This window comes from Ptychodera flava, chromosome 12 (assembly GCF_041260155.1).
Source record: "Ptychodera flava strain L36383 chromosome 12, AS_Pfla_20210202, whole genome shotgun sequence".
Classification (NCBI taxonomy): Eukaryota; Metazoa; Hemichordata; class Enteropneusta; family Ptychoderidae; genus Ptychodera; species Ptychodera flava.
In genome coordinates this window covers 8,158,724-8,183,025 of record NC_091939.1, presented here as the reverse complement: position 1 = coordinate 8,183,025, position 24,302 = coordinate 8,158,724, and the positions used below count along the sequence as shown (strand labels likewise).

The 24,302-nt window shown below is 39.2% G+C and overlaps 1 protein-coding gene across 1 annotated transcript; it reads right to left on the bottom strand.

Moving 5' to 3' along the window:
• Positions 1-5,122: 5,122 nt before the first annotated feature.
• On the bottom strand, positions 5,123-18,259 carry LOC139144898 (3-oxoacyl-[acyl-carrier-protein] reductase FabG-like). The gene is made up of 9 exons (XM_070715725.1): positions 18,139-18,259; positions 12,375-12,514; positions 12,169-12,261; positions 10,748-10,886; positions 10,463-10,503; positions 9,765-9,834; positions 9,054-9,090; positions 7,827-7,890; positions 5,123-6,922 (listed from the first exon to the last, which is right to left on the bottom strand). Exons 1-9 carry the CDS (start codon positions 18,173-18,175, stop codon positions 6,764-6,766), a joined length of 780 nt encoding a protein of 259 aa, XP_070571826.1. The 5' UTR covers positions 18,176-18,259; the 3' UTR covers positions 5,123-6,763.
• Positions 18,260-24,302: the final 6,043 nt, after the last annotated feature.

Genomic DNA, 24,302 nt, shown 5'->3' with positions numbered 1-24,302 from the left:
TACACTGCATAGATGTAATATATGAGTTTGCGTCGTCATCTTTGCAAATCGATAAAATGAATGGGTCTTGGCGTTACGTTGCTAAGAAATTTTGCTTAAAACAGTCGCACATCTAAGCCACAGTGCTGTCATATTTCTATAATTATCTCAATTGCTGTAAATTGACCTTCTTAAAAATCGCATGGGCATGAGATTATGTCCCGCATATCTTTCAAAATTGGCGGGAAGATGCATTTTCACAATTCTTTGTTCTAATTAAATGATGGCGCCATTCAGGAACCCGTATAGTATGAATCCTAATGATTATTCATAGATGCCCTTGTGTACAAAGTTTGACAATAGAAAGACGCTGGTAGGGTGCTTTTGATACTTTCACGGCTTGGATCTTAAACAACAGTGTTATGTGGGCAAACTGATAACTTGTACATTGCTTCTTCTCAAAAGTCTGTAGAACTCAAAGTTCTACTCGAGATTCTGATTTACACAGAGCCCCATCTCTCAGGGAGGCCTACGGTCTCTCGAGAGACACTTTCACCAAGGCTGGGGTCGGCTGTGATAAGCCATTCCCGCACGGCACCACAGTCAATAAATCTGATCAAGTTCCAAACCGTACACCTGTTGTCGCCGTATTACTACGTAGCCGCACCTCTGCCTTTATTTTATAATTATGACATGGTGGAGAATCCGGGCAATAGAAAAGTCGGTAGAACTCAAAGTTATATTTATTGTACTTTCTAAGACGATTGAGCCGACAAAGAACTGTAAATGCATAAATTGAGGTTACTTTCGTGATCAAGGGGCCGATTCACTCGAGCCCCATCTCTCAGGGAGGCCTACGGTCTCTCGAGAGACACTTTCACCTAGGCCTAGGGTCGGCCGTGATAGGCCGTTCCCGCACGGCACCACAGTCTATAAACCTGGTCAAGTTCCACACCGTACACCTGTTGTTGCCGTATTACTACGTAGCCGCACCTTTGCCTTTATTTTATAATTATGACAGTGCACTGAATACGACCAAAGAGCAGACGACATATTATTAAAAAAAAGATTTATTGATCGTAATCGTTGCTGTTTGTCAAATCAGTCTCTTTCGATAACCTGACCGGCCAGTACTTTGCACTATGGCTAATAAACTGATTCCGGGAGTCAAGAGGGTAGCTTGTTACCAATGGCGGTCGTTCGTCTAGGTAAACGGAGCTGTAAATCTTTCGTCCGTTGGATATTCTGAAAAGCGGTACCAGAAAGGGTAACATGGAGACCAGACTGTCTGAACTCAGAAAATCATGGTGCATTTTGACTGTTGCTATGCTCGCTGCCTTCATATTCATGGCGGCTAACTTTGTAATACTCGTGGTGTGTTTTCATGGATATTCATCACAGAATTCTGATCTCGTCAAATGTGAAAACTACTTACTTTTCTCGGATATTGTTGATATCACGTACCCGATACTGTCGTTCATGCTAGTCAGCGTTACCATACTTCTGTACGGCTTTACCGAAAACTCTACGGTCGAGCATTCTCTGCCAAATGTCAAAACTTTGGCCTTTTTTCCGTTTTCGAAGGCCTGGACACGGTCACGGACACTAATTCTATTGGTGGTTTGTGTGTACAATTTTGTGATATCAGTCAGCGGTACAATCTACTATGGCGTACACAAAGCCCCCTTGAGGTACTTCATCTTACCGCTTGATCTGACCTCAGGGTTTGTTCTACTCTTAATATCGGATGAAAATGGACCGCTTTCGTTCCGCCATTATGGTTCGAGTACACGTCGTTATGTGGCAACGTGCGTATTTTATTATGCAAGTTTGACCAACTTGACTGAGTTTTTGGCTGACACGGTCTATCTCAGCCTAAAACTGTACAGAATACACACTCCTGCTGAGGATTCCGATACACTTCACGCCATAGAAATTCTGGGCATGACTGCAAAAGTGGTTCTAAGGTGGGTAAACCATGTTATATTTCCTAGAAATTAAAATCAAACGTCCGACGTCCAACGTCCAATCTGTTTGAACACCCCAAGGGGAGAGCAAGAAAGGGGTGTCACCCTTCTCGCATCGAAAATTTTGAGAAATTGATGTGTGAAATGATGCAATCTAAGAAGGGTTTCAATTGATTTTGCACCAAAAATTGAGTAACTCCTTCTTTCTCTCAACATTTTGAGCAACCCCGTCATTCTAGCTTTAATTTTTTTGTGTGACCCTCTCACATTCCTCCGACCCCACAGGCCGTAAATAATGACAGCTCTCTTATTACCATCAGGCTATCTAGTTTCATCGCACGGGACGTCGTTTTTAGAAAGCATTATCAGGTGTACATGTTACCACATCACATTTGCCTGCATTCTATGAATTTGTGTGCGAGCATGTCATTGTGCTTTTGACCGCGCCATTTGTTTTCTGTACATCTCATGGATGTTTACTTCTTCATCTTGTAGGCTTGACTTTACAAAGTTCTTTTGGAGTATGGCTTCCCTCAGTACCACTAGGGCGGAATACGGTGACAAGAAGAAGCTACTCAAAGACATGTGGGACGATTGGCACTCTCATGAACATGAACTTACCTCTATTTGTGCAGAGGATGGTATCAACAGAGAGTATTCAGCACAGGAAGATACCAGCCAAAGTGCAGAAACAATACCATTATTGAATAGCAGCAGCACTAATGGCGAATCTATGCATCACTACAACTCAGTGAGTCACAGAAACGACACGATTCGTCCCGTGTAATGAATGAGAAAGCAAAATGGTACTTGTCTGTATGAATTTGCTGTGGTTAAAAACTATCCTTGTTTTTATTGAATCTAAGATAATTTCTGCATTTTATGCAATCTTCGCAAGAGTTACAAATCAAGCAATAGTGTAGATTAAAATCTTTACTAAATTCTACAGTATTGTGAGATTTTACAACACTGTGCGCTTAAAATACATCAACATGATTTGCGAACCCATTGCAGCGATATCGACAACCTTCTCTGAATCCATCACTGATTCCACGGCTTATTTTCACCATGAGATCTTTCACAAGCTTCGAACACCTTGTGTTTGACTGTCATCCTTCTTTCTAATACATGTACTTCCTTTCCGTTATAGCAGAAAGCTCTCTTTCTTGATGCGCTACAGAAGATTTAGGCCTATTCTATAACACGGATAGAGTTGTCATACCTACAGCATACATTCAATGTTGTCATATAACTTGTATCTCTTCTTCACCGATCGACCGATCGGGTTTATAATGTTCACCCTCAACTTTTTTCAATTCTGTATGTGTGCATGCATGCATGCATGCATGCATGCATGCATGTATGTATGTATGTATGTATGTATGTATGTATGTATGTATGTATGTATGTATGGATGGATGGATGGATGGATGGATGGATGGATGTATGTATGTATGTATGTATGTATGTATGTATGTATGTATGTATGTATGTATGTATGTATGTCTGTCTGTCTGTCTGTCTGTCTGTCTGTCTGTCTCGCTGTCAATTTACTCTGAATACATCCATATGCTATTTGATATGTGCCAGGATTGATTTGGCAGAGATGTTATGAGATATTTTCGGATATGATGCATGAAACTTAAGTAATAGATTTCATTACTTTGTACTTGAAGTAATCTGCTTATAAATATATATATATATATATATATATATATATATATATATATATATATATATATATATATATATATATATATATTCATGGATGTAATTGTTTGTTATGGAATACAGAAATTGCTTGACATTTATGTCTTGCTTAGCTAATCCTTGAAACGACCTTACAAAGAAAGAATACCGATAATATTTATCAGTGATGATCTTGATGAACAGGAAGACAACGTCAGTGTAATGCAGTTTTAAAACATGCACTGTGCATGGGGAATTGTAATTCTCACGTCCCCAGTGCGCTGGGAGTGTGAGAACACCAGTGTGAGATCAATTTGTTCTCACACTCTGTATTGTTGCGCGAACGAACACCTCGTATGTGAAACGTATGTTGATTGGTCAATTCTGCTCAGCGCCTAGTCAGTGCCTAGTTCTCTGTACGAATTATTTGACGAATGGAACATCGCGTAATATGTACAACTGGCACTGTAGCAGACAAACGACTGAACTGCAGAGTGAACAGGTTGTTCTAGATTTAAGTACGGTCAGCGTCGGCAACAAAAACACGGAGGATGACCGCTTTTATGTTGTAACGGGAGAATTCAGGCCATTACAAACCTATCGGCTGTTTACGCTCGTCGACATATTTTCTGGAGAAGAACTGACTTGACAGCGATACAGTTAGCGAAAGACTTCGATGAGCGAGCCATCTGCACACGAGGCTGTAGCAGACGACAGCGTTCACGCAATGTCATCAACAGATGGCCACCAGAGCTGTTTCGCAACATTTTCCTCAGATGACCTGGAGAATTTTGTGGCTGACCAACAAAACAAAATTGCCATATCGGTAATATACATGTTAACGTGTTTGATATGTGCATCAATGAAAGGAACTTCATTTTTCTGTGCTGAATGATACAAATGAAACAAGAGCAATCGAGTGCTGGTTTTTGATAGTATAAACCTACCACAATAAAATGCAATTTTCTAAAGATATTGAAGGAACGTGAGAATCTATTGTTCTCACATTCCTGGCAACTGGGAGTGCAGGATCGACAGTGTGGGACAAATCGATCCCACACTCTCAGAAATCGTCCCACACTCTGCAGTAAATATTACACGAGCTCTGATTGGATAATGAACAGCCTGTTTCGTTCCGCGCGCAATATGTTATCTAATGGCACGACGAGTAACACACGGGCCGAAACTACAAAGTAAGCAGGTCAAAGTACAGTGGCAGACGACAGAGTTGTCACGATTTTGGATTATGTTGTACGTGCCCATGTTAATTTAACGCATTTTATGGTCATGTGAGAAAAGGAATCTCACACACCAAGGACCTGGGATCAGATTTCTCACACGAGTTGGGGATATTTTGTCTCACACGAGCCGCAGTGTGAGACAAAATATCCCCAACGAGTGTGAGAAATCTGATTCCAGGTCCTTGGGGGTGTATGATTCTATTAATCGCACAAGTAAGCGCATGGTATAATGTTAATAAACCACACTTTTGGCATTTCCTCAAGAACTTTATTAACCAAAGAAAAGTGGAACTAGATTTAAAACCACAATGTCATCGAAAATGAACAGTATTTCATTTAAGGCGACTGTGCTGTGTAATGTGTCGGTAAATAAACCGGGGTGATAATAGAAACACAAATACTTATCGGCCACTTGGCAAATACTAGATGTATATAAAAGTCATCTTGTGTGTGTAGTAATGAACCATACTAATGGCGCTCGTCAACTTTTGTTATGCCAATCCATATATATATCCCTAATTCGGAATGTTTCTTCAATATGCAAATTAGTGCTTAGCTGAAGTGAAAATGCTAAATGACTTTCAATATTGTTTTAACCTAGTATCATCAATGTACATAGCATGTTTCGCCAAATTTCATGAAGTTCATCAAGGTATATATCCCAAATTAGGAAGTTCATTAAGTATGAAAATTTGGAAATGATTAGGTACAAATGCTTTATGACTTTTAATATTGTTTTAACCTAGTATCTTCAATTTACATAGCAAGTTTCATCAAGTTTGGGCTGGTCAATCAAGACATATAATCCTAATTAGGACAGTTCATTAAATATGCAAATTAGAAACTGGCTGAAGAAAAAATGCTGAAATACTTTCAATAATGTTGTATCATAGTATCTTCAGTGCACATAGTAAGTTTCGTCAACTTTTGTCGGTAAATCAAGATATATAACCCTAAAAAGGAAAGTTCATTAAATATGCAAATTAGGGAGTCGGCTAAAGTAATAACACTTTATGACCCTTAGTAATGTAAAATCATGATAATTTCAATATACATACCAGATTTCGTCAATTTTGATTGAGTCAAACGAGATATATATAGCCCTAACTAGGAAAGTTCATCAAATATGCAAATTAGCAATTAACTTTCATGTTACACCTTTAAGTCTTTTATGGCGGATAGATCCTTGTGTGATCAATATTTGTAGCAAATCTCATCCAATTCTGTGCAGCCTTCTCATTGTACGTCTGTTTTTTCTAAATTGAGCATAGTATATGCAAGCCAAACCAACCAAAAACTAATCTGTTCTTGAAATTCTCAAATAGAATCTATGTACCTGATTTGATCCTGATCTGATAAGCCGATTTGTAGATATCAGGCCCACAGACAGACAGACTGACAAATAGAAAGACATCGCTGATTAGCAGACATTAGCTCTGGCACGTGTGTGTACAAGTGAGCTAGAAATGGGTTTAAAATCACACATATCATATTTAAGGCAAGACCATACAGGGTAATATAAATAAACATGGATAAAACTCACTAAGGTAGGAGAATTAAAGACAAATTTATAATCTTTTGATAATTTCTTGATCAAATGTTCTTGTAGACTGGTCCTGACCTGCCAAAGATTTCTCACACAATGAAAAGCATTGCTATTAAAAGTGATGTGATTAAGTTACGTATTGGCTTATCAATTTACAATAAAGAGAGAAAAGAATGATTTAAAGACTGTAATGTAACAATCAAAACAACTGAGAAGCAATATTGAAACTTGAAAGCTATTGTTGTTACAGTCTGATTTTCAAAATCTTTCCTGGAAACACTATGCATAAGCCTGTATCTGCTTATGATACGGTAAGTTCTCCGTCAAAACTATAGATTCTGTTATCTTGGACATAGTGCTTGACTCCCTCCATCAACTGGCAGCTGTGCTGCAGTGATGAAAGAGGCATCGTCGGATGAAAGGAATGCTATTGCCTTGGCAACCTCATCAACTTGTCCTGGACGACCAAGAGGATGGGTAGTCTTGCAGTGTTCCAAGTACTGGGTGACAGAAATGAGAGATAGATTTGTTAGTGGCTGAATGCAAGCTATACATAATGTGGTCTACAAATTTTTGATTAGAATGGGTATATAATAATTTAAATCCAAGAATGTGAGACAGCGCTTTGAAAGTGAAAATTGCACTTGTTTACTCACAAATCTAAGTATAGAAAGTAATTCGCCAACATTTAGAATTGTGTCATGGAAGTGACACTTTACAGAGATCTAGAACTAAGTGACCTGAGGGCTGATATAGGCCTTCTGTGATGTGTCACACATTGAAAAAGACAAAGCCATCCATTCTTAAATTTCAAAGGCCATGCCACATAAAACCATATCTAAAAGCATAAGAAATACATTTTGTGAGAATATTTTGAGAAAAACAATGTGAAGCTAACATGTCCAACTAGTTACATTGTTATTGATATCTTTGAGTTGAGATTTTACACACTGTTCACAATAGAAGCAATATATATACTGGCAGTGTTGACAGAACAAATTCTAAGCATTTCAACATGCTCCTAGAAGAAAACAAAAAATGTGTAAAATCAGCACAACTAAAATGCCCTAAAGTAGAAGCGGCAATTCTTGGGAACAATCCAGCAAAAGATTTATAAGACAGAAAAATTACAGATATTTAGAGAAATGCCCTCTAAAATGCAAACGAAAAAAAAAATATCACAATTTAAACGATTATATAAACCATGAACCAACTTTTACAAAGAACTAGGTTTTTGTCAGATTTTTGAAAGGAATTAGGAACTGTCCCTCAACCAGACTGGTGAACTCAAACTGTAAGTTTTATATTAAGCTCTAAATGACATCATCAACAAAAAAAGGCGCTTTAGTACTCCTGTATTGCAAATTTCATCTCAGACAAGATGCAGGAATACACTGTTCTTACCTGTTTGAACTGTTCTTCATCCATTCCGCAATATCTGAAAATCTCTGTCACAATGACACCTGGGCTATAAAGGGTTAAGAAAAAGAGCACAGTTTTAAGCTTCCATATGTTTGTTATGTTATAGATGGTTTTAGATGGCTTTTACAGTTTACTGTATGTTAATTACAATGGTATGTAAACTGTGCCTCAGCTTATTTGATAAAAGTTTCCTTCTCGTAGTCCCAGCTAAGTCTTTGTATCTACATAATGTAAGGGTATGAGAAATGTAATCTGGGATGCAAACTGGGACTCCAAGTTTATAAAACATGCAGACTGGGACTGGTCCCAGACCACAGACAATGTACATCTTGGAAATTCTCGGACCGGTCCCATATGGCAAAATAAAGCACTTTCTGGGACCGGTCCTAGATGGCTAAAACACATTCTAGGACCAGTCCCAGACTGCAGTTTTTGTTAACTACAAATTTTTATTTCTATTTCTATAGAAACAATGTTCAAAGAAACAATGTTCACGATACAAACTTAAAACTTGTGTGCCTACGAAATGTGTCAGTACTTATGTGAATGGGCCTCAGACTTATGTCTAAGTCATGCCACAGTACGTATTTGGCAGGACAGGTTTGATGAAATTTCAAGAGAGTACTTTGATCAGGTGCCAGAAAACTAGCAATATCAAGAAACTGTGACCAGAATATTTTTACTCTGATGTATTACAAGGTATTACAAATTAAAATTTTGATTGGTAAATTTCTTTGCAAAAGCCCTACAGCTACAATACTATGCAAACATGTTCCTTACTGTCCACTATCGTTCCTCTATCAAAGCTTCAACTGTCCTCTCTACTCTACAAAACTCCATGGGTTATCAGCAAATGATTGTTCTCCCCTGGGAACATCGTGGAAAATAAATGAATATTTATTCCCCCAGCTCACATGTTCTGCTTATCTATTGAGCACAACAATAATTTTTCCCTGCCTGCAGATGATAAATAATTAAGTGCCTGCCAACTTACCATCCAATGGAACAAGAAAAACACTGATTATATTCCTGTATAAATGCTGATGAAAATATTTTTGTGCGCACTGCTCATTTAGTTGTCTCTGTTTGACATTTATGTATATTGACTTTTACATATGTCTCAAAATGATATGTGACATACTGGTACATTAGAACATTAAAAAGTTAATCAAGGCTTCGCTGGCCATGGAATAAAGAAACATTACGTACTTGACAGAATTCACTCGGACCTGTTTTGAGGCGAGTTCTGCAATGAAACCGACATCATAATATCAGAGATGAGGGAACAATTACTTGGTTTTGTGCAATAATACATTAACGTTTTTCAATTTCTGTTCATACTCAATTTTGAAATTTTTATTCGATACCATCTAAAATCAAGAATTAAAAACTGTTGTCAACTTGAATTGATAACAGCCATCTAATGTCTGATCTCTTTGAAAAATTAACTTGCCCATTTAATTGGCTCTCAAACTGTCAAAAGGGGTCCATACATAAGCTCTTGAGTTGGACAGAATTATGAAATTTTAATACCACTTTTTTTACAAATCAGCCGTCACAATTTGATGAGCTTTGCTTGTAGCCAAGTCATATTTGCATTTTGTTAAGAAAACTTTGCAACTTCGGTTACTGATAGTTCATTTAGTTATTTACTTACTTATATCAGTTTCTGAACATGCATGTGTCAGTGTCAGTTTAACAATGTCATTTTCTGAAGGAGAGTACATGTAAATGTAGTGAACTCACCAATTGCTATATAGTTACTGAATTGGTCTACTCACCAATTGCTATACAGTTACTGAATTGGTCTACTCACCAACTGCTATACAGTTACTGAATTGGTCTACTAACCAATTGCCATACGGTTACCGCATTGTCTACTCACCAATTGCTATACAGTTACTGAATTGGTCGACTCACCGATTGCTATACAGTTGGTGAACTGGTCTACTGCGGCCTTTGACATGGTGTAAACCAATACACCAGGAAACTGGAATAGAACATTTGCATGAAAAAGTTAACGGTTAAAACTACAGTAACATCAATATGAAAATGTCATGTAGTCTCCTCGAATAAGGGTTAAAGAGGCTATCTTATAGTTTGTTTATCAGTTTTATCTTGAAGCAAAACTGATAATATTAAAGGACTGCACCGTTGTTCACAACATTTGTGCACTGACAAAAAAGCTTGTTATCGGTCAACCACCTGTTAATCGACCAACTTGGTAACACTTCAGACAAACGTTACCTGGATAAGATTGAAATTGCTGTCTATGCTTGTGTATATTCTACAAAAACTTTAGAAGCTAAGATGGTGTTGTCTGCAACCATGACAAGTGATCAAAATTCTCAATTTTACAGTCTAAAATTGATGTACGACGTATATGTTACAAAATTTGTACTAACTGGCCATATTTGGGTGCCCAATGTATAAAATTCATTTCCCTCTGGGCCTTTCAATCTTCCCAACAGTCAGCCTTGGCCTACAGCCTCATGATGTACTGTTTTAGGGTAACTATCATGGCCAGTTACTGTGCATACCAGTATGTATACAATAATAAGGATTGGGGACTCAGGGATCCCCTTTCAGTTTAGTAGGAAATGAATGACTAAACTCACCGATCGTAAACCATTTACACTGGATACATTGACGATAGAACCTTAGAACAAAAGATCATCTATTTGTTAATTCGAACGTCTGTAATTATCATTGAAATTGGACAAATGCAAAGCCTTCTATGTTCCAAATCATTACTATATGTATGTGTACGGATAATTCTATCATACTTTCACATAAAACAACCACATCCTTCACTTGCCATGTTTATATGGCACAAAACAGCGTTATTGGCTGCGTGAACAAGATTTGCGACATCATAAAATTTTGAATAAAAATGTACTAACCTTTGGTCTTTATAAGATGAGGTACAGCTAGCATTGTAATGTGGAACATAGATCTCACATTGATGTTCATAATAGTGTCAAACTGCTCCAGGGATGTTGTTTCTATGCTTCCTTTCTCAAAGATGCCAGCGTTATTGATCTTGAAGGAAAAAAGTATTACAGACTTAAGTAACACATTGTTTCTGGTCGTAAATCATTAAGGTAGAACGCACCTCGGGGACAGACATTCGGACTCAAAAACTTTTACAATTAACTTCTGATATACCACATGTGGGGGTTCATTTTAAAGCGCTTGGTGAAAGAAAACTTTTCACCGGCTTAGTTTTTCGAAAATCGAATTTTTTTTCTCCATAGAGTTAACACAGGGATGGCGGCCATTTTGAATTTCTAATATCGGTAAATCTTGGGTAATTTGTTTCTCTAGTACCAAAATTTGCACGGTGATCCCCTATTTTTATTCTTGATTTGGATAGAGAATGATTGAAAGATTCCTTAAGGAAAGTTAGAGCAAAAGTTTAAGTCTTTCACTTTCGAGGTGCATACTACCTTAATACGTTTGATTCCACAAACTTTGTCGTGTTCAACCGTTGTACAGTATCTAACAGGTATCTTATCCCCTAGCCAAAGCAAAGAGAGGTTAACAGAGTCGGTATCACCATGTGAAAGGGTTTGAAGTACTCACATCGCAAATTCGACATTGCTGAAAGAAAACAATAATGGTAAATATCCTGTAAATATCCTCATAAGAAACTAAATGTTTCCATAATTCTTATAAGAAAATAAGTTAGGTATTTTTTCTTTTGTTTCTTATAATTTTGCCAGTCAAACTGGTTTCACTACAAATACTACACGAATCTTATGAGATTATCATAAGTATCTTATAAGGTGATTTCGTATGGGAGAAACGTCATCACCAAAGCCTTAAAATTCAATACATTGTAGATGCTGAGAAAACATTTGATTAATGAACACGATTGGAAGTAATTTGAGATAATTGGATCTTTATATTTTTCAAATTTCTCAAAAATGTCAGGTGCACTATAGCTGAATGTTGCAATATTGCAAATTACTCATAAAACAAGTGTGTAACTTAAAAAGAACAGAAGATTAGTTTACATTGCAGATTAGGCCGACATTACTTCACCATCCAATTATCCAAAATTAGTTCCATCGTGTCAATGTATTTCCATGATCTTTTGTTTGAGTTGAGGACAAAATGTTTGTACATGTGAAATACATGTGGGTGATATGTATACAAAAAGAGTAGCATTAAAATTGCGGGAAATTACAGACTTGTTTTGCACATACCAGGGGATTCCTTACATATGTAATTTGCTGTCCCAGACACAAATGCTGGAAGCAAAATGTAGGTGACCATATCATTGTTCTACAATATTGAATAATATCAATGATGATCTCACCAGGGAATCTAGGCGACCATAATATTCGATAGTTTTCTCCACTGCAGCTTTGCAGTCCTCTTCTTTGGAAAGATCCCCTTGTATCAGTAGGATCTGTAAGTAAACCAAACTCATAGTAGCTAATACAATGACTGGAGACACAAACTGATAATGCTGAAACTGATAGTCTATTAATGTATGCTGATTTTTTGTAAGACTGACATTACCTTGTCCTTTGGTAGTCCATTAGCTTCACACTGTTTACCAGTTTTCTCCAAGTTTTCTTTATTTCGTCCGCACAATGCAAGGTAGCAACCTAGTGATGCAAAGTGCGTGGCAGTTCCAGCACCTATACCAGAACTTGCACCTGAAAAATGAACATATTACACAAGATGATTCGGAGAAAATCTTGCAAAATGTGCTCAGAAAGTGTTCAAATTTGTTTAGTGCTTGCGAGTGCTGATTCTATTCTGTAGGAGAGTACCACTAGAACAATGTAATAGATTACAGTGCCTCGATCCACTTACTCAAGAGCTGGTACTCAGAACGGCACTCACTATCAAGACATTGAAAGATTGACAACAAAGTGCAAAATTGGACATGTTTGATGTTGTTCATCTTTCAGAATAGAGCATGTAATCATCACGATATTATCGACATGATCGATCCATGGTGAGTGTGACTCCCGCCATACTCGTAGGGGAAGCACATCATACGACCAACCACCTGTTTTCAACTTCTGATGTATTCGTTCGATCGTACCGAAACGTACGGAAAAGGTCGATCACGTTAAGAAGAGAGGTTTAGTGTATTGAATTTTACTTCTAAACGTGTTGCTGAGATCTTGTGTTTCTACTGGAGTTGGAAACACTCCTGTCTGTGGTTGGGGTCACAGGTGCCTGAAATTGCCAGTGTGGTATACACAGAGAGCAGGGCCCTTCCACACATAGCAATTCCAGACACCTGTGGGAGGGGGTACGCTGCGTCTAAGCTTGCTCTCCGTGGCAGGGCTGTGTTACCGGCTATAGGCTGTGGTGGGAGGCCTATAGCCGGTAACGGTACCTCATAAGATGGCTTTCGCTACTGAGTACTGCATACAAAATGTTGAATATATGACTTACTTTGTAATTTTTATATTGGACAACAATGTATATTTCATTTTAGTGGATGATGCGATTTTTGCGCACGGTAATCGAAATACAGTCAACCCCCACAGCAATTGCATTTAACGTGCCCTTATTTTAATTATCTACGGCCCCTTATGATGTCGCTTGAAGGATGTGTTGTTTCCATGGCCATACTTGTTAATCATTTTCCTGTTAAAGGTATACTGTCACCTGGTCCAATTTTGCTACAGTTACCTTGGAAAGAGAAAATCTAACCAATCAGAAATTTTAAGCGGGTGACCGCTTTTTAGAAACAGCGCCCTCACATGGGCATTTAGAATACAAAGGAACGCCCCTTTGACCATATATGGGCATATTTAGATTACAGGTGACTGTATACCGTTAATACTAGCGAAGTTAACAAAAGGTGAAAACTGCGACCAAATCTAATGAGTAGCCGCGGGGGTCAATTTTACTGGCCGTCGGTTACAAATAAGCCTGCAGTGCCATGGACGGAACGACAGCGTTGTCAGTAAATATGGGTCTTATGAATCAGTGGCGTAGATCTCCCATTCGCACTTCGGTAATGACCTTGTCGTCTTGTCAATCGCTAAAATTAGGATAAGTTTTTAAAATGTGAACATTGACTGCACTCAGTGCGATGTTTATTCCATTATTTGTTTTACTACAAGAGACACCGAATTGCAGATAAAGAAACAACTTGTTGACCGTAAAAAAAAAACGAGTAAAAAGAAGTACAATTTCATCATCAGATTGATAAGGAATCAGCAAAAATCATATAGCCTAAGAATATATCGGGCCCGATACGCATGCCAACAGAACGCAGGCATTTGGAATTCTCAGTACAAACACTTCTTGACTTTGGTGGACCCAGGGTGATAGAGGGACCGTTGGTGGAAAGAAGAGGAGCATGTCGGGATGAGCGATATCTTGCGAGAAAAAAAAACGCTCATGAGGGTGGACGGAGTAGTGGCAACAGAGAGATTGAAGTAAATTGCTTTCTGGCGTGTGTCGTTCAGAAGGTTCCGTCCTTGTACCCGAATCCACTGAGCCAACGCTATATGGGCCATAGGTGGAGGTAAGCGAAACTGTGTTCTAACATACACAAACAAAACGGCCCTTTTCAGGGCCACCACATTCTCCAAAAAGAGAACCACCGAAATCGGTAGCAATTCTGTATTGTTTTTGTCAATGTTGATTCTTTTTTTCGTTTTTTCCTATGATTGTACGTCTACGTATACAAATAACCATTCATGCGCTCTTATCCTCCGGATCTGCATTGAGGTAGATATGCGAAGAAGAACATATTGACTCGGTAAACTGTGATATTTACTCAACTAATGTTTACTCACGTGACTCAGTATGAGTGACAGCAGTTTGAATTCATTAAAACTGCCGAAGTGCCATTCCTTTGTTGGCTCGTGCATAGACCCCTTTTCTCGAGGGCCTATGGCCCATGGAGGTACATGAGGGAAAATGCCAAGAGGGTTTGACCGGTTAAGAAGGGCTTGATTACGCAGTTCATGCAGTTTCTGCGTAGTGAAGCGTCATTACGTATTCATGGTGACCCCTGGCCAGCTGTCAATATCTTTGGGGGCTTTTGTCTTTTGGCCTGCTTTGCATATGCGTCGTTGGACACGACCTGCCAATCACCCACGTAGTCAATTAAACTATTAATTGACTGTTTACCGACCCAATTAACACTATCCAGCAGTATCAGTCATATTTTAATCGCGTGGCCCGGGCGGGCACAACGTAGGAACGCGTGTATTTCTATGTGTACGTTTCACTTGTGGTGTTGTTTGTACCATCGTGCGTTTGAAGTCCTTGTTTCACCTACAGCATTACCTTCAAGGGCTTAAGGTGACAGGCTTACTATAAATGTTCAGTATCATTACACCGAGTTCTGCCCACGGTGAAAACCACCTGTTTTGCCTACTAATTACTGCCCGTCGCTGCGCGTCCTGAATGTAGCCTATCTATAGCTACAGTAATCACATAAATCATTTATCAGTTTTGATATATACTCCTAAATTGTAAGTTTGATCAAAATCGAGACCACATTCAAGGGCTATGCAGACTGTCCATGTACGCACACACAGTGACAAGAAGGCAGCAAACACCTACTCACCAAGCACATCGAATCGGCGAAAAGAAGCATAAAAAAGCTAGGCTCATCGCCAAAACAAACGCGCCAAGCGCTAACAAAAACCCATACCAAGCGGCCCTTTTCAGGGCCACCAAATACTCCAAAAAGAGAACTACAAAAAAATACGATAAAATGACATAGAACACACAAACACTTAAAAGAAATAACAAAAATCGTACACATAACAAACAACTGAAACACAACATTAAATACAAAGTAAACAATCACAGTAACGTAACAGAAAACATGGCCGTGGAAATAAATCAGCTATTTCCAAAGAAAAGCCGACAACAACATGAAATTCAACAACAACCTATCATCGCTCAAACTATGAAACTCCGAAAAATAGTACTAGGCAAAAGCCTTAAAATTCATTCGGACACCAATAAAACCAAACAGAATAAAACCACCTCAGGATTTCAACAAATAAAGTCGTATAATGTGACTACGCTACATCGTGAGACACAAACAATCGCAACACCAATTCAAAGAAAAGTCAAATTGGACTCCACGAACAACAAAAAAACCCAAAAACTTGAAAGCTACCTGAAGCTGCTAAACTCGCACTTCTAACAAGTAAACAAAACATGTCGAGTGCCAAAAGAATCGCGATAAACCAGCTTGCAAACAATAGACAAATTTTGGGAAAATAACCCTTCGACAAGGGTCGGTTTTTCGTTATTGTCAACACAAACGATTACGTACTCGAATGCGAAAGGCAATTACGTAACACTCAGTATTATACACAACAAGCCAGAACAAACAGTAAACAAAGTAAACGAACTATTAATTAAAATGTACGAGAACAAGCACATCAACCAGGATACTTGTAAGTATCTTGATCCAATAAACATAAAATCCGTACCCCGCAGTGGTACTTATTGCCTAAAAATTCACAAACCTCCGCAAAAATCTAAAAGACACACCAGTCAAAACAAAATTTACCGAAGTAAAGAAATATAGAACAAACAAACCGAACCACCAAACGGACTCACAACGTGACCAAAATTAATATACTTGCCTCGCTAATCGGAAAGCAAGACCACTAAAATGCATTAAAATAAATTTTCACAAACACAAACTAAGGACAGAATCTACACTGCGACTGATGAGAAACCACACTCGGGTTTCGAAACGCAAGCGTCAAAGGGCGACTCTATCAACTTTTGTAACAACATAGGTCCGGCTGCGTCTCGCCATAAGCTTTCCCCACACAAACAAAACATTACCGTACACACTAATCCAAACTTCTCTACAAATATCCAAAGCGAAACAAACAAACATTTCATTAACACAAACAATCGGATAAGAATGTAGGAACACATTTTCGAAACGAATCAAACACAAACTCGACACAAAAACATTTAGGATAGTTAGGTGGGGAGCCTGTTTCACATTTTTTACATCTCGCTATACTGTCTATGATTCTAAAAATAAAGTCATCAGCCACTTTTTCTGTATACGCGGTTTGGCAAAACTCATCTCTTCAATCGAAAGTCGGGCGATTTCATGGTTCTTTGAGGCACTTAAGTGTACGTCGAGCTTAAGGAATGTAGTTACATTCGCGATGTTTTATTCGAAAATTATTTATTTCTTCAAGGGCAAATGCACATAATTTATGCTGTTGGAAATACTGGCCGCTCATAAACAAGACAATAAACTCAATATATGTGCATCTTTACTTATATTGTCAAAGTACCACCGACACCCACAAAAAACCAAATGGTTCAGTCCAGGTACTTGCAACTCTGCCATCCGACTAGTCAACAGGAAATCAACCATAGGTGTCTTTTGGCACGCGTATACGCCAGTCACCTAGGCGACGGTAATCTGCACCACTTATCACCATCGGGAAGGTACTCCTCCCCATATACCACTGGTGATCCCACCCTCAAGGCACTGCGTCATCCGACCAAGCATTGTTATTGTAATTTCCTGCATAAAATTAACAGCGAGGTCAACCAGTCAAAATCTCTTGGGACTTCCTGGCATGGTAGGAAGACTTCCTGCCTCCATGGTTAGCCGATAGACCCTCGAGGTCTATGTTTGGCCGAAGCTACGTTTTTGATCAATTTCCTATTCTCACGCTCGAAAATCTGACATTGAGTACGATAGCATTTTACAGATGTTCATGGGTTGGTGAAGCATGAAACTGCCCAGAAAATCCCTCCCGTTCAACACAGCTACTTTTAGGGAGCTCCCTTTCACGTTGTGTGACCTCTGCCCTTTAAATTACATACGCACTCCCGATCCCGCCGCGTAGAAGGATCCCCTTTATATCAAGTATGCACAGTCACTCGTGATCTATTCAGCTTTGGTACTATTCGCCCCATAGACGTGTGCACATAAGCGAGAAAAAAAACAGGTTTTTTTTCTCGCTTATGTACACACGTCTATGGGGCGAATAGTCCCAGAGCTGAATAGATCACGAGTGACTGTGCATGTATGTACCACATATCAACTTGTGAACTGGCTGGTGCACCCACAGGTGGCTGGAGTTGCCGGTGTACATGCATAGCTCTAAGCATGTGGACTGGGTAATTTTAATGGGGTAATTTTAATAAGTGTAGAGTTCGTGCACCGTTCCGACGTTCTAGTACGTCGACAATACCCATGGGGATAGTGTACGTACCAGAACGTCGGAACGTACACTCTACACTATTAAAACTACCCTGTCCACATCGCACCTTTGGTGCACGCCCACTTCATGCTTACCTGTGATCAGTGCAACCTTCTCTCTCAAGGAAGCCATTTAGAAGACGTGAATCAGCGGTGCCGTGCCTTATGCTTATCACTTTGGAGGTATATATTATGCGTGACCTAGATGTACATGTCGACGCTCAGAAAGAAATACATATGACCTGTGCAGCGCCCCCATTTTTGAAATGATTTTCCACTGGGAAGTCCACCTCTCCAGCAATTTGAAATGGAATTGTTTCTGCTAAACCCTTTCCATCAATCTTTAACATTTTCTTCATAAACGATCGTAACGTCCCTTAAAATCAAACAAAAACATGCGTTCAACAGTGCACAAGACTGGTAGATCAGCTATGCCGAGAAGAAATTACTTAGGGCTTAACAGTGGCGTAACCACTGGGTGATAAGTCAAAGTGTATGGCGTACTTCCATACGATGTATCTAAAAACGCCGGCAGGAGACAATTTTTCTCATCATATTTCTTGACTGTACCCTTCGACATATGCAATTTTAAAGAAACTACCAAAATTTACTTCTACGTTGTCACCCATCCTCATCTTTTTGCAATCGACCAAATCATAATAACAGCAATAACAAGGATCATGTTAATTTCGACGCGAGGAAAACATTTTGGACAAATAAAAATTGCTTACGTAATTCCCAGACCGACTTAACGAAGAAACATTTTCGTCCATGATGTGATGCACATGGGTCAGTCAAACGGCTTCTTTATACTTTTCTGGAGTATACTTTATTATTTTGGACCATCTCACTTCTGTTCTTTACTCCGACTTAGGCTGGTGACGCATTGTGTACAAGGCGAAAACAAGTATTAAAAAGCTGAAGCTTGTGCTTTGTTGAGATACATTGCATAAATGTATGTAATATGTGCGCGCGTACATCTTTGCAAATAATCGATAAAACGAATGAGTCTTGTAAGTTGCTAAGCGCTTTTGCTTAAAGCAGTCCGCACATCAAAGCCACGGTGCACTGAATATAACCAAAATGTAGACGACATATCATTAAAAAGATTTATTGATCGTTACATTGACTGTCAAATCCGTCCATATCGATAACCTGACCAACCGGTACTTTGCACTTTGGACAGCTCGATAGCTACTTAATTGATTCCGGGAGTCAAGAAGGTAAACTTTTACCAATAGAGGTAATACTTTGCTGTAAATCTTTCATACCTTGGATCTTCTGAAAAGCGAGACCAGAAAGGGTAACATGGAGACCAGACTGTCTAAACTAAGAATATCATGGTGCATTTTGACTGTTGCTATGCTCTCTGCCTTCATATTCATGGCGGCTAATTTTGCAATACTCGTGGTGTGTTTTGATGGATATTCATCACAGAACTTTGATCTCGTCAAATGTGAAACTATACACTTTTCTCGGATATTGTTGATATCACCACAGGGGGTTGTCTACATGTCCGTCCCCAGGGGTGGATGGGTGTTTCGTTGTATCGCTAATAAAGATATATTCTACCAACCTTTGGTGTTTCGGTCTTAACTTAGCACTGCCCTTGACAATCTTGCGTATACGTTGTATCAACATGCTGCGCGTCTATTATCTGATGAGTTTGAGTGCCTACTTAGCCAAAGTAATCAAGGGTAAATTACTAATCTGTGGACGCTCTCACCAGATTATCACCGGATTAAATTTGACAAAGTCAACAACGAACGCACCAGCAAGGTATAACTGAAGACTTCAGTAATACCTTGCTAGTAGAATATATCTTTATGAGCGATACAACGAAACACCTACCCACCCCTGGGGACGGACATGTAGACAACCCCCTGTGATATCACGTACCCGATACTGTCGTTCATGCTAGTCAGCGTTACCATACTTCTGTACGGCTTTACCGAAAACTCTACAATTGATTGTGAACCAGAACGGGAAATATCTCGCAATTCTTTGTCAAATTTCAAAGCTTTAGCCTTTTTTCCGTTTTCGGAGGCCTGGGCACGGTCACGGACACTTATTCTATTGGTGGTTTGTGTGTACAATATCGTGATATCAGTCAGCGGTACAATTGACTCTGACGTAGACAAAGCCCCCTTGAGGTACTTCATCTTACCGCTTGATCTAACCTCATGGTTTGTTCTACTCTTAACATCGAATGAAACCGGACCGCTTTCGTTCCGCCATCTTGGTTCGAGTATACGTCGTTTTCTGGCAACGTGCGTATTCTATTTTGCAAGTTTGACAAACTTGACTGAGTTTTTGGCCGACACGGTATATCTCAGCCTAAAACTGTACAGGATACATACTCCAGAGGACTCAAGTACACCTCATGCCATAGAAATTCTGGGCATGACTGCAAAAGTGGTTCTAAGGTAGGTAAATTATCTTGTAATATTTCCTAGAAATTACCAAGCAAACCGATGGCCCAGGGCAAGAGGGGCGTATCTGCTACGCTTTAACATAGGTGATACGCCCCTCTTGCAATAGACCTTTTCCCGGTTATCCCACAATGCATTGCAGTGACTTTATCAAACATCGTATATAAGCTCAAAACAGCTAAAACATGCTGATTTGTGTTGTACAACGGATTGTTATAGAAGAATGACACAAATTTGCAATGCAAAATAATGCCCCGTGTATAATCTAACCACCAGCAACGAAAATATCGGTCAGGATGTACCCTGCCATAGAGTTCTGTGATTAACGTACCCTGCGTGTAGCCTACGGCTAAAAAGTTCTATGCGTAACGTACGCTTTGTATACCCTGGCGCGCACTGCATCATGGAACCGGTAAAAGAACTATAGGCCATCGATTGTCTTTATTTTAACGTCCCAATAATGTTACTAGTATAAGACTACATCGATAAGCGATATAAATTGGTGCAATAAGGCATCGATAAAATCCTCCCTCCCCCTTCCCCCCCCTCTCTCTCCCTGTCTCTCTCTGTTTCTCTTCCCCCCCCCCCCACTTAAAGCTTACAGTTTATGAGTCTTCATGTCTGTATTATGGCCATACACATGTATATGCCCGCGTGGTATCGAAGTCGAACCCCCTGAACATGTTGCCACATCGTCTGGCAAAACTGTTGCGCTGTTTCCTGGTATCACAATTTGCATAGGTTTTATCATGATGAATTTATATGCAAGCCTGTTATTTCGCCTTTAAACGCGCCGTTTGTTTGCTTTACATCTCATGGATGCTACATAGATTTCACACAGTTCTTTTGGAGTATGGCTTCCCTCAATACCAAAGAGGCAGTAGAATATGGTCATGGCAACAAGAAGCTACTGAAAGACATATGGGAAGATTGGCAAAACAGCAGTATTATATGGCGACTGTGTGCCTCACTACAACCCAGTTACTGATAGAAGCGAAACAACCTCCCGTGTATAGTAATTATTATTATTATTATTATTATTATTATTATTATTATTATTATTATTATTATTACAAGTTTAGGGGCTATAAGTATTATAAAAAAATATAATAACAGTTCATTGAAGCTGTGGGAATTCTGAAAAAGAGGTGTTGTTTATTTTAATTTTGTCAACAGGGGTGACTTCTAATAGACCTTTTCCCGGTTGTCCCACAATGCATTGCTGTGATGTTATCAAACACCGTATATAAGCTCAAAACAGCGAAATCATGCTGATTTGTTTTGTACAACGGATTGTTATAGAAGAATGACACGAATTTGCAATACCAAATAGTGCCCCGTGTATAATCTAACCATCAGCGACGAAAATACAGGTCAGGGTGTAATCTGCCAAAGAGTTCTATGAGTAACGTACCCTGCGTGTACCCTACGGCTAAAAAGTTCTAACGTACGCTTTGTACACCCTGGCGAGCACTGCATCATGGAACCGGTAAAAGAACTATTGTCGTACGTATATTCTCTGCGCCCAGTTAGGTGTTCCTTTTGACATCACTACCGTTATGAATATTCATATACTTGCAAAAACTGACAGTCGCTGTGTCTGACAGCGCGTGCTCACAGCTGCTGAGCTGCACAGCGTAGCTTTAAAAGGCAGGCCCATCGTGGCAGTCGTGGGCGTGCACAAAACAAGGCACAGCGACTGTGGAGAGTCTATGCCAGTGTAATTGGCCTTGTAAACGTATCTTCAGCGTGGCATTTGTAGTTGTGGCGAAAAGCATAAACCCTCTCCCTATGCTGACGTTGTTGGTTTTATTTTGTTCATGTGCATTAAATGTAAGCAATCAAGGAAGTTTTGGGATGGAAATAGAGCAAAGGCATAAGTTTCCACGAGATCTGTGCTACAAATATAACTGTACGCATGCGCATTCTTTTGCCAGTGTAGTCTGCCAATATGAGCAGGCGCAATAGGGCCGTTCACAGTTTACGTCACTGTTCTCTCATTAATATGCAAAAATAAATATTTGTCCGCATTTTTAGATTACGCTTTTGAAAATTACGCATGCAAGAACGACAAAAATACATCTCAGTGGGCGACTGCTAGTGTAACAATGAATACTAAAAAACATATTCACGACTCAGAGTACAAGCTGCAAAAACAGCCACGCGTGCAACATTGATAAAATTTGTCCGCATTTCAAGCTGCGTGTCCGATGTCGCGCGCGTACAGCTATATTTAGTAACAAACCTGTAACCGTGAACAGCGCTATTGAGTGAACGTGCACGTGAATGTGTAGTCTGTACACTACGTCTCGTGATATAATCATGTCGTTCAGCTTTGCATATTGACAGAAACTGGAATTACTGCAGAGAATACTTTTCAGGACATCACATGTGAGTCTCTAAGGTAACAAGTAGGACGTTTAGGAAATCCTTTCAGAAAGTTGACGCCGCCTGTGGCCATTTTGTGGAGTATAAGGTTACAGTTATACGTACCTGGAGCGTATACAGTATTTCTACTGTACAGTGTACATATTGCCGGATAATATGCGATGGAATTTTGCGTTTCACGTTGTTCAATCATTCAGATGGAAATGCCGCCCTTCTCCAAACTTTGAAAAAAAAAACAGGGTGACAGATTTGGAATGCTAACTTTTGTATATCAAGAATGACGTAATTTAATGAGAAGACATTTGTATTCGAGCACGGCTACAGTTTTTGATTCGATAACTCTTATCATGGACCGTGGTTGTATCAAACAAACGAGAGGGCTAGGGTGAGTCGAACTTTTTCCTATGTCCGTGTAGCACTTGTGCAAAAATAAGCGAATCCACAGGCCTTTGACGAATCAATAAATGCGTTTTTCACCATTCCGTCCGTCACTTTGGGACGAGCTAGATAAATGCAGTCAAACCCAGCTGGGCACATAATGTGACTTTGTTCTGGAAATTACGAAGACGACCGGCCGTGCGGTGGAACTTTGCAACAAAGTTTCAATATCTGAACTGACGTACTTGAATGACAGGCACAGGAAACGATGGCCAATAAAAACGCATTCTTGTTGTATTTTGATAATAATGTATCAATCACAATGACACAGAAATTATGCCTCCTCCCGGCAGAAGGGCCATTGCCAATTTTAGCCCTGCTACAGTATGTCTCAGTGCTGAAAAGGCCATGTTGTTGTCAGGTTGTCATGGCAACTTTTAAAGTTTGCATACAACTCTGCGAGTGAAACAGGTTGTTAATAGGTCACAAAGTCGTCCACTGTCGTCCATTATACCTGTTTCCTTGGGTATTAAAGGTGTGCAAGTATAGACATCAAATGACTAGAAAATTCACTTCATGGGCAGAATCTCAAAAAATAGCCTTTTCTTGTCTGGTTATAGAAAAAAACTACCCCTGATCTAAAATATGCATGGTTTTAAATAAAAAAAACTGTGGTTACCTAAATGGTTACCATGGCAACATGAAACAAAATGAACATGGAGTTCATGCTGTGATAAATACACTTAGGAGAGCATTTGCGTAGTAACTTTGATTACTTTTAATGGAATTTGAAAAAACTTTGAAATTTTAAAATGCAAATAGGTTACTATGGAAACACAGGGCAGTAAAAATGGATATCATGTTTTGTCTTTCTAACCCAAAATATCCCTTTAGTATAATATTTCTGTTGATTACTGGATTTTTACACTGGATATTTGGTCTTTCTAACCCAAAATATCCCTTTGATATAACATATTCTGTTTGATACTGGATTTCAGGTGAAATCTTTGAAAAACTGGTAATTTTTACTTCTGAATGGTTACCATGGAAACATCTCACATT